The sequence below is a fragment of the Engraulis encrasicolus genome, chromosome 22 (genome assembly GCF_034702125.1).
Source record: "Engraulis encrasicolus isolate BLACKSEA-1 chromosome 22, IST_EnEncr_1.0, whole genome shotgun sequence".
In the NCBI taxonomy this organism is placed as follows: domain Eukaryota; kingdom Metazoa; phylum Chordata; class Actinopteri; order Clupeiformes; family Engraulidae; genus Engraulis; species Engraulis encrasicolus.
Genome location: NC_085878.1, coordinates 9190684 through 9201501, shown reverse-complemented (window position 1 = coordinate 9201501; position 10818 = coordinate 9190684). Strand labels below are relative to the sequence as shown.

At 46.4% G+C, this 10818-nt stretch overlaps 2 protein-coding genes across 2 annotated transcripts in view; one reads left to right on the top strand and one right to left on the bottom strand.

Moving 5' to 3' along the window:
* tcerg1a (transcription elongation regulator 1a (CA150)) overlaps nt 1-2434 on the top strand; it is a 39711-nt gene extending 37277 nt beyond the window's left edge. Inside the window, exons 18-19 of the mRNA XM_063188602.1 lie at nt 299-399; nt 899-2434. Of these exons, the coding sequence (XP_063044672.1) occupies nt 299-399; nt 899-1100 (303 nt within the window). The 3' untranslated portion in view covers nt 1101-2434. The remainder of the gene's footprint in view (nt 1-298; nt 400-898) is intronic.
* Nucleotides 2435-7939: 5505 nt separating this feature from the next.
* Nucleotides 7940-10252, bottom strand: gpr151 (G protein-coupled receptor 151). Its single transcript, XM_063189206.1, has 2 exons — nt 9899-10252; nt 7940-9040 (listed from the first exon to the last, which is right to left on the bottom strand). Exons 1-2 carry the CDS (start codon nt 10250-10252, stop codon nt 7940-7942), a joined length of 1455 nt encoding a protein of 484 aa, XP_063045276.1.
* Between the last annotated feature and the right edge of the window lie 566 nt (nt 10253-10818).

Below are 10818 nucleotides of genomic sequence, written 5' to 3'. Positions count from 1 at the left end.
TGCGTGTACTTATCCTTCCTATTTCCCCTTACATTTTGCCTTCTCATCCCTTTTTCCTCTCTCTCTCTCATTTCATACCTCATCCCTCTCTCCTCTCATCCCTCTCTCCTCTCTTCTCCTCTCCCCTCATCTCCTCTCCTCTCTCTCTCTTCTATCTCCTCTCCCTCCCTACTCTCTCTCCCCCCATCCCTTTCTCCTCTCTCCATCCCTCCTCTCTCCTCTCATCTCCTCTCCTCTCTTCTCATCCCTCTCTCCTCTCCTCTCTTCTCATCCCTCTCTCCTCTCCTCTCTCCTCCAGAAGCGTCAGCGTGAGTTTGAGGACTACATCAGGGATAAGTATGTGACGGCCAAAGCTGACTTCAGATCGCTACTCAAGGAGACCAAGTTCATCACGTACAAGTAGGCCAGCCGTGTGTGTGTCTGTCTGCCTGCCTGTCTGCCTGCCTGCCTGCCTGCCTGGTCTGTCTGCCTGCCTGTCTGCCTGCCTGCCTGTCTACCTGCCTGTCTGTCTGCCTGTCTGTCTGCCTGTCTGTCTGTCTGCTTGCCTGTCTGTCTCTCTGTGTGCGTGTGCGCGTCTTCACTGAGTGAATGTGTATATTCACACTCTGTGTGTGTGTGTGTGTGTGTATTTACTGTGTGTGTGTATTCACTGTGTGTGTGTGTGTGTATTCACTGTGTGTGTGTATTCACTGTGTGTGTGTGTGTGTGTGTGTGTGTGTGTGTGTGTGTGTGTGTGTGTGTGTGTGTATTCACTGTGTGTGTGTGTGTGTGTGTGTGTGTGTGTGTGTGTGTGTGTGTTCACTGTGTGTGTGTGTGTGTGTGTGTGTGTGTGTGTGTGTGTGTGTGTGTGTGTGTGTGTGTGTGTGTGTGTATTCACTGTGTGTGTGTGTGTCCCCAGGTCCCGTAAGCTGCTTCAGGAGTCGGATCAGCACCTGCGTGACGTGGAGAAGGTTCTGGAGAAGGACCGGCGCTACCTGGTGCTGGACTGCGTCCCGGACGAGAGACACAAACTGCTGGTCTCATACATCAGCGAACTGGAGAGAAGAGGACCACCGCCGCCCCCTACAGCCTCGGAGCCCACGCGCAGATCCACGAAATAACACACACATGAAAACACACACACACGATATCACACACACACACACACACACACATGAAAACACACACGACATCACACACACACACACAATATCACACACACACACCCATGGAAACACACACACACACGATATCACACACACACACACACACACATAAGAGGACCACCACAACCCCCTACAGCATCAGAGCCAACCCACAGATCTACTAAATAACACACAGACACAGACACAGACACAAACACACACACACACACACACACACACACACACACACACACACACACACACACACACACACACACACACACACACACACACACACACAGGATAACACACACGCACACACACATACAGGATATCACACACACACACACTCACACACACACACATACAGGATCTCTCACACACACACACACACACAGAGGCCCTCCTCAGCCACAGAGCCCACACGCAGATCTACAAAATAACACACACACACACACACACACACACGAGAACACACACACACACACTTAGAAGCAGCCAGACGTTTCCCAAAGCACATATTGACAGCTGCCACAGGACAGCTGAGCACCTGCCATACCAAAATACACACACACACACACACACACACACACACACACACACACACACTTGTGCACTCTCAGACACACACACGCACACACACAAACACACCACCCCCCACCTGCCTTCACAAATGGCTCAGGGCAGGCACCAAGCCTACATGTACTCCGTGTGTGTGTGTGTGTGTGTGTGTGTGTGTGTGTGTGTGTGTGTGTGTGTGTGTGTGTGTGTGTGTGTGTGTGTGTGTGTGTGTGAACATTTTTTATTTTCTTTTTTTCATTTTGGACCAACTCCTGTAGTGACTAGTCCATTTCAGTACATGAGTTATCAGCATGAGTGTTTTCTACACGGGGGTTTGTGTGAATATGTGAATGTGTGTGTGTGTGTGTGTGTGTGTGTGTGTGTGTGTGTGTGTGTGTGTGTGTGTGTGTGTGTGTGTGAATAAGTAAATATGTGTGTGTGAGTAGGTAAGTGTGTGTGTGTGTTTAGGAAAGTGTGTGTGTGAGATGTCCTCCTCTGCTGTAATATAACTCCAGATGATTCTGTTTCTTATCGATGATCTCTTTTTCTGCTGACTGAAAATAAAGTCACATGTTTTTTAAAAAACAAAATCTGTTTTCCACTTAATTCAAAATCAGTTCAACAAAGACGCTTTTGCACACCTCTGTAGTTGGGCAGGTATGTACATAGGATGTTATCCCAGCGGGGTTGTCAGTCATGTGCTTTACTTGAAGAAGGTCGGATGATCGAAACGTTGTATTAAAGTTTGTTGGTGGAATGGACAGTGTGCAGGATTTCTTTGCACTTTATTCAAAAAACATTTTGTGCAAAAAATCGTTCTGATTTTTTTTTCTTTCCGATTCTGATGACTGCAAGTCAGTTCTGTATTGAGGTGTTAACTAGGTTGTGACGGGGACTCTAAATGAACACCAGGCATCCGGTCAAATGCTGGTGAAATTTCAGTTTGGCTGATACAGGAGAAAATACCAATTCGGCCTACTAGCCACTTTGTGTGTTTGGCTAGAGAGATTAAAGGACCAGTTCAGTCAATTTCAATATGCTGTTGTATTGCTCACGCTACCCTTGACTTGTCAGTACCCAGTGATGCCATATTTTTCGGCTAAGCCCTTTCTGAGATATGAGTTATTCTAATGGGGGCAGCGTTTGTTTACATTTTTTTAAAAATGAACATAGGCCTACTCCATATATTTTCCCAAAAGGTACCGCTGTTTGCTTGTTGTCATTTGATGTTGCATAACCTTTCGGAATGAAACAGATTTTTGTTGTAGCCTACATTGACAGATCATTCCAAGACCATGTGAGAGCATTGTTCTGGCTGCAGAATTTATAAATAGATCGCCAAACACAACATGCTTCTGAACAAAGTAAACAATTGTTTCACTGAACAACATTTAAAGGAGAAGATAAAATAACTCTCTAGGACATTTTATTGTCCTCAAAATGATGCAGAGTCCATTCTGTAGTAGCCTGCAGTAGCTGTAGCCTCTCTTCGCAACTCCTGCTTTATCTGCCTACCTCAGGGATTAAAGTTTTCCGTCGCTACGACGGAATTCCGTCAACTGGATTTTAGTTTGGACGGATTTCCGTCCGTATAATTTATGTCAATTAATTTACATTTTTTACTTTCCAACTGAACTCAAATCGAGAGCACTCCTGGTCATGAGAAGGGGACGAGAGGTGTGTTTGGTGTAGGCCTACGGATGTAGTTAGGCTATACACTCCACCATTGGCGGTGTGATACAACATTCACTCATCAGTAGCCTAGTTTTGAGTCATCCCCTGTTCTTCCGTGTTCCAAAAAAAAGTACACGAGCGGTCAACAGTTCTGTGGCAGCGCAACGCGAGAGAGATAAGAAAAATAAATAGCCAAAATTGTTGCTGATGGCAGAAAAGAAAATAATTGTAATACAATGTATAAAGTGCAGTGACGTTTCCATATCATTGCACCTGCCGTAGCAGATATTTAGAAAAAAAAATGAATAGTTTACTTCGACTGCGTATGATGTCCTTTTCATGAAGGGTTTGCCTTTTAAGCATTGTGACTCTTACTAGCATTAGTCATAGCCCCAATGGGACGACTATGGCAGCTAACTAGGATAGCCTAGGCCTACCATGCGTTTCATCCTCTAAGTTTAGCGCGTTTGACTTGCTGCGTGTAGAGCTAGTTGTCTTTTTGACAACGGATAATTCACAGTCTCATCTGTACTCATAGCAGATTAACTTTGTTGTTGCTGATATATATATTCAAGAAATAAGTTAAAAATGGGTTGCATTTGGGTCACGGATAGGCTATCCCTGGCAGAGCCAATTTATGCCACGTCTTGTTCTGGGAAGCAGTGATGGGTGGACTCATGGTCGATAAATGCCGTTTCGACGTTTGTTTCACTTTCAAGGCTGGTTACTGTGTGACGCTATTTCTGCTAACTGGAATAGTGTGCAGCAGCAACAGTTGTGTGTGCGCTTGTTTTTGAGTGGCTCAACGTCTGTGCCCATCTTCTCGGACTATGCGTTTCGTTTGAGTTCAGTTAGCCTATTTGCGCACTGCGCACTCAGGACTGATGGGTGGGTGATTTGCCTTGATTCGAGTGGAAAGCTGCGCGACAAGCTTGGGAAAGTGTGTTACCTTTGTAAACGATAGGTCTGTGACTGTCGTGTCTGCTGCGTCCTGTCAGCTTGTAGAACACGTACGCATAGGAAGAATCGGGGACGTTTTTTGAATCAATGGTAAGCGTGTGCTTGGCACCGCACATCGAGAAGCAAAAAAGTAGCCAGTAGTTTTCAAAACGGTAGAACACAGAGGTAGACATACCGCACCCTGTTTGTAAACGTCAACAAGTTATTTGTAACAGGATGAATACTGAAAAAGGCCGAAGGGTGAAAAACATACAAATAATTAAAGCTAGTTTTCTCCCTCTGATTGCTATGATCAGGGCTTTTTAAATGTCAGAAATACAACTGCGAGCAATGCGCACCATTGCTTTCACCAGAACAGTGTTTGCCCATTCTAATGTGAAAGACAAAATATAGCCTACTACTACAACAAAAAACCCATAATGGGATCACTCACTGTATCAACACATTGCAATTCCAAGTCAATAATTCTGTGAGATCAGCTACCATTTTGAAGCAGCATTCATTGTGAATCCATTCTGCATGATGTTGTGAACAATTCATAAACAATGGGTAGAAATAAGAGGAAATAACCAAAACCTGCCCCAAATTTCAGTTCAATCTGTGCAGTCTGATACAGTAGTATTCATTATCCCTCCATTCTCGGCCAGTTCTAGTCAATCTGGTGAGCGGCCTAGGCCTGCCCGCCCTCTTTCCTTTTTTTGTATTTAGAAATTGGCATCTGTAAACATAGCATTGTAGGCTTGCATCTGATTGAGCACATGTGATCTAGTACCTACAGGTACACTCATACTGAGTCTATATAGGTCTACTGAGTGTATAATGAATATTCATTGTTCATGTGAAGTGTAAAGATTTATGTTGGTTGAAGTTCTGATTTTGTGGCACTTTTTGGTATTACTGGCGCCCTCAAGACATAGGCCTATTCTGCTCTAGGCGACTGCCCCGTCTGCCTATGCCGCTGGCTCTGGCACCATTCCTTGCATGTATGTTTCGACATGAGGGCAGAGCCTGGCTACATTGGTTTTCGTAGGGTTACGGAGTGATACTCGATCGGGTGCCTAACCGGTAAAAAAGTTCAGTCAGATTACTTTTTTTTGCTTTAATCCCTGCCTACCTGCATGGTTGCTGGTGGCGCACGCCAAGTTACAAAAAATGTGGGGTGCACGACCTCGCGCCGCGGCAGCTTGCGGAGGGGCGTGTGACGTCATTTTGAGCGCACGCCATCGTCGCGAGGGAGGTATGAATGAGGTTAGCGCCAGTTACACTGAGTATGAATCCGCCTTAAAGGGACACTGCAGGAAATGGTCAAAAAATGTACTGCAACTATGCTGCTCATTGAAACTTTACATGAAAGTTTACGAAGTAATAAACAAATATTAACTAGTATGGTGCAATTACAGTCATTTTTGCAGCTAAAAATGGCTATTTTAGGAAATTCAAAATGGCGGACCATGGAGAAGATCCCCCTTTTCATATATGAAAAGTGCAATTTTTCCAGTCGTAATGAATACTTAGAATTTGATGGTCGTGGTAAGTATTCATGGAAAATGTAACATTAGTGAGTGGGCAGCATGAATTCTGGAAATGAACAACTAAAAATCTCACACAGTGTCCCTTTAAGAAACGCCTCCCCCTTTCGTTAAACCTGATCAGACCATCAGACCTCCCCACCTCGATGTTTTTTTCATTGTGTCTAAAGAACATTCGTCAGTAAATCTACTGAAATGGCCACCGCCTTCGGGAAATATAGTGTTCAAGATCAGAATCCAATATTCATTTAACAGCAACGTTGGTCGATCAATGTTTGTCAACAGATGTCCGTAGGGGAGGGTCATGCATTTTTTGACGATGTCATGGGGAGGGTCCTCAATGTTTTAAAGTTTGCTAGTGGGGAGGGTCAAGCAAAAATTGACAACCAAGTGTGAAAATCTTCCGAAGACCCTGAAAATAAATAACGAACAGTCCCTTAGTTAAGTTACTGCACACCACTAAAAAGATACCCATACTGACTGAAAATAAAGTTACACATTTTTGTTTTTAACACGATCTTTTTTTCCATTTTATTGAAACTTAAAAACACCTATGCATCATCATGACATCACCGTCTTCTCCCGATCTTATTGGCTTACGTAATATGAGGTAAAGATCACATCTTAGTCACACTTTAAGTTGATGTTTAGCTGTGTGTGTGTGTGTGTGTGAACGTGTGTGTGAACGTGTGTTTGCGTGTGGGAGCAGAAACAGTCTATCAGTCGTTCAGAGAAGTTGCAGCAAAATGTGTTATTGTGTTCCGCACGTCACCAAAGGGTTAAACTCTCAACCTACACAGATTATGAAACATTACATGATACCCATACTCATGATGAGAACTACTGCACATAATAATAATATTAATAATGTTAATAGGAATACATTTTATTTTGCACATAAGCCATCAAAACTTACTGCACACTTCAGAGTAATACATTGGTAATCATTTGAAACAGAAGTACATTTGTATTTTTAAAAAAAATGACACTTGAGAATAGTAGATCAGAATTTAAAAAATGACATTTCCCAGTAGCATTATATATTACATGATATTATTTCCACTAGCACTCTGCTTTCTAATGTAATGCACACTGCTAACAGCATCATGGGTGTCGCGAGGGGGGGAAAGGTGTTAAAGATTTTAAGGGCCCGACAGCTCTGACCGAGCCCCTGGAAGGATGCTGATAACATAATTTGACATTTTAAGAGAAATGGATTTCAGATAGGATTTGAGATATACTTTTTGTAGATTTGACGGATATAAAGGAACGAAAACATGCCAAGAGATGTAGCACTATATTGGTATTGGCGTGAGAGAGAGAGAGACTTGAGATGTTCACATTAATTGTTTCTGACACTCGCAGCTTAAAATACACTCTGCTCTAGATAAATACACGCACACTTCTGTGGTACAATGTTATTTTTTGGTGTGAGACTGCACCACTCGTACACACACACACACACACACACACACACACACACACACACACACACACACACACACACACACACTTCATAAACTCCAACCCCCCCCACCCCCCACCCCCCCCCCAATACACACATACACACACACTTTGTAACGCACTGCAGAGTGCTTGAGGCCTGTTGGTAAATAGTCAACCCTGTGCACCACCCACACACACAGTGACACTTAACAACTCAAAGCCATACAGAGGCACACACACACACACACACACACACACACACACACACACACACACACACACACACACACACACACACACACACACACACACACACACACACCCTGTGGCTCAGCTGTAATACACACTCCACCTACACACTACACCACTCACACACTCCTCTGATTCGATGGCATTATAAAAACCTCCTCTATCACAGTCTGTATACACTAACCAGGCACTAACGAGGTTAATTGGTATGCTAATCAACTGTCTGACGAGGTTAATTGATATGCTAATGAGGATAATTACCAGTGCTGGTAAATGCAGGTCCCTGTGTGTGTCAGAGAGAGATGAATGGAGTCCGCGTAGAGAGGCTCTGTGAGACTGTGTGTACTGTGTGTGCGTGTGTGTGCACGTGTGTGTGTGTGTGTGTGTGAATGTGTGTTACTCCACAGGCTCCTGGTGCTCCCATGGTATGGGGTCATTGTTGTCTGTGTGCGCCGCGTTCTCTCTGCCGTGCCAGAACTGCTCCACGTCCGGCAGCACTACATCTGCAGGGGGGGTTCCGCTCGGGTTCGGGTTCGGGTTTGGGTTCGAGCCAGGGGGCGGGGTTGTGGAGGAGTGTGTGTTTGCTTGCGCGCTCTTGCGCCTGTCTTTCTGAGTGTGTGTGTCCGTGAGTGTGTCCGCGTCCATGTCAGTGTCGGTGAGGGACTCCCCGGCGGGGGGCAGGGAGGTCTCTGGGCGTGGGCGGGGCGAGGTGGGGGCGGTGGGCGTGTGGGGGTGTGTCGGCTTGGCCTTGCCGGAGGTGGAGGGGGGCGGCCGCAGCGTCAGGCGTCTCCATAGCAACTTGTAGCCGTGGCGGAACTCCTCGCCGAGCGCCAGCACCAGCAGCGGGTCCAGCAGCGCCGCCAAGAGGGGGAGGAGCTCCGCCGCCAGCCATAAGCCCCTCCCACCCCCTCCTCCACCTTGTCCTCCGTTGCCTGGCAACCCCCACCACCAGCAGAGCCACTGGGGCAGCCAGAGCGTTGCCGTGGAGACCAGCAGCCCCAGCAGCATCAGGCTCAGCTTGCGTGAGCGCAGCTGCGTGCGGAGGTTCTGCGTCTTGCTGTTGCCGCGGCGACGGCTGTGCCTGTGGGCGGACAGGGAGAAGAGTAATGCGAGGCCGAGGGGCAGCGCGTACGCCAGCAGCGGGTACACGGGGGCATACGCCGCCACCGCGCCACGGGACTCCACCGGCACCTGACGCACACACACACTCGAGCCCTTGGCCACGCCCTCCTCACCCCTGCTCAGCTCAGAGTAGAGCGCCACAGGAAGTGCCAGCGCACCGCCACACGCCCACAGCAGCGGCAGCAGCAGCGCGATGGCCGCCAGACGCACGTTGACGTTCCTGCTGGGGTTGGCGGAGTAGCGGTGGCAGGCGTTGGCCATGACGACCAGGGTGGCGCTCTTGGTGACCAGGCAGGTCTGGGCCGACCAATCCAGCGTCTTGCAGGCGAACCAGCCCAGCGACCAGCTGCCCACGGGGTCGGAGAACGCAGCGGCCTTCAGAGTAGAGTAGAGTAGAGTAGTGTAGTAGAGTAGAATAGAGTAGAGTAGTGTAGTAGAGTAGAATAGAGTAGAGTAGTGTAGAGTAGAATAGAGTAGAGTAGAGAAGAGTAGAGTAGAAGAGTAGAGTAGTGGAGTAGAGTAGAGTACTTTTATTAATCCCGAAGGAAATTAAGGTTTCTGTCAGTTTACATAAATACACAAATACAAAACATAAACAAAGACCTTCTACACATACAGTTATTGTACATTACAGTACTGTATAGCACACTGTTCAGTATATAAAAGTATAGCACACTGTTGAGTATAGTACAGTATAGCACACTGTTGAGTACAGTAAAGTACTATATAGCACACTGTTGAGTATAGTACAGTATAGCACACTGTTGAGTACAGTAAAGTACTATATAGCACACTATTGAGTACAGTATTGTATAGCACACTCTTGAGTAAAGTACTATATAGCACACTCTTGAGTATTGTAAAGTATAGCACACTCTTGAGTATTGTAAAGTATAGCACACTCTTGAGTACAGTATTGTGCAGCACACTCTTGAGTACAGTACAGTATAGCACACTCTTGAGTACAGTACAGTAGCACACTCTTGAGTATATTAAAGTATAGCACACTGTTGAGTACAGTACAGTAGCACACTCTTGAGTACACTATTGTGCAGCACACTCTTGAGTACAGTACAGTAGCACACTATTGAGTAAAGTACTATATAGCACACTGTTGAGTACAGTACTATATAGCACACTGTTGAGTACAGTACTATATAGCACACTGTTGAGTACAGTACTGTGCAGCACACTATTGAGTACAGTACTGTAAAGCACACTGTTGAGTACCACCTTCAGCGGTGCGACGAGGGTCAGCAGCAGGGCGTCAGCCAGCAGCAGGTTCAGGATCAGCGCGTTGATGAGCGACAGCTTGGCCTGTTGCCGCGCGTTGCTGATGAGAACCCCCGTCGCCGTGACGATTCCCGCCAGTCCGAGCAGGCAGACGAGCCCCAGTGCGGCGGGGATCAGGACGCGCAGCTCCGGGGGATCCAGCGGCAAGCGGCCGTCCGGGAGGAAGAAGAGGAACGCAGCGTCGCGCTGCTGATGGTCCACTGGCGACGGCGGAGAGGAGGAAGAGGAAGAAGATGAAGAAGATGAAGAAGAGCTGTTCCCACCGCTCCTGTCGGCACCTGCGTCTGTATCCATAGCCTTCAGACCTCCCGGCAGGCAGGCAGGCAGAAAAAAAATCTGACACAGTTCACCTGACTACTGGTATAGTACTGGTAAAGCAGCACTGGTATAGTACTGGTAAAGTACTGGACTGGAGGAGTGGAGTACAAGTAGGCTACTGTATCAAATAAAATAAAATGACTTGAGTAGAAGTAGTTGCCTTCAGAGCTCCAGGCAGGGAAGGAGAAAACACGACACAGTTCACCAGTATGACTACTGTTTTGTAGATGGCAGCAAGTGATGTATAAAGTAGTGGACTGGAGTAGAAGAACACGTACTATATAAAACAAAATAAAAACCTGACTTGAGCAGAAGGAGAAGTGCCTTCAGCGCTCCGGGCAGGCAGCCAGTAAAGAAAAAAAAACAACCCTGATACAACTCACCAAGTCGACTCTGACAAAAAAAAGTGTATGCTGGTTTGTAGATGGCAGCAGTGATGTAGAAAGTACTGGAGTAGACGTGGAGGAGTGGAGTAGAGGTACAAAGTACTATATCAAAAAATCTGACTTGAGGAGAAGTAGAAATGCTCTCTTCATTACTAT

Bases quoted from the DNA above. Each gene is read 5' to 3' on its own strand.
- gpr151 (XM_063189206.1), bottom strand. From the start codon at position 10,252: ATGGATACAGACGCAGGTGCCGACAGGAGCGGTGGGAACAGCTCTTCT. The intron at 9,041-9,898 runs GTGGTACTCAAC...TCTACTCTGAAG, and splicing joins CCCTCGTCGCACCGCTGAAG to GCCGCTGCGTTCTCCGACCC.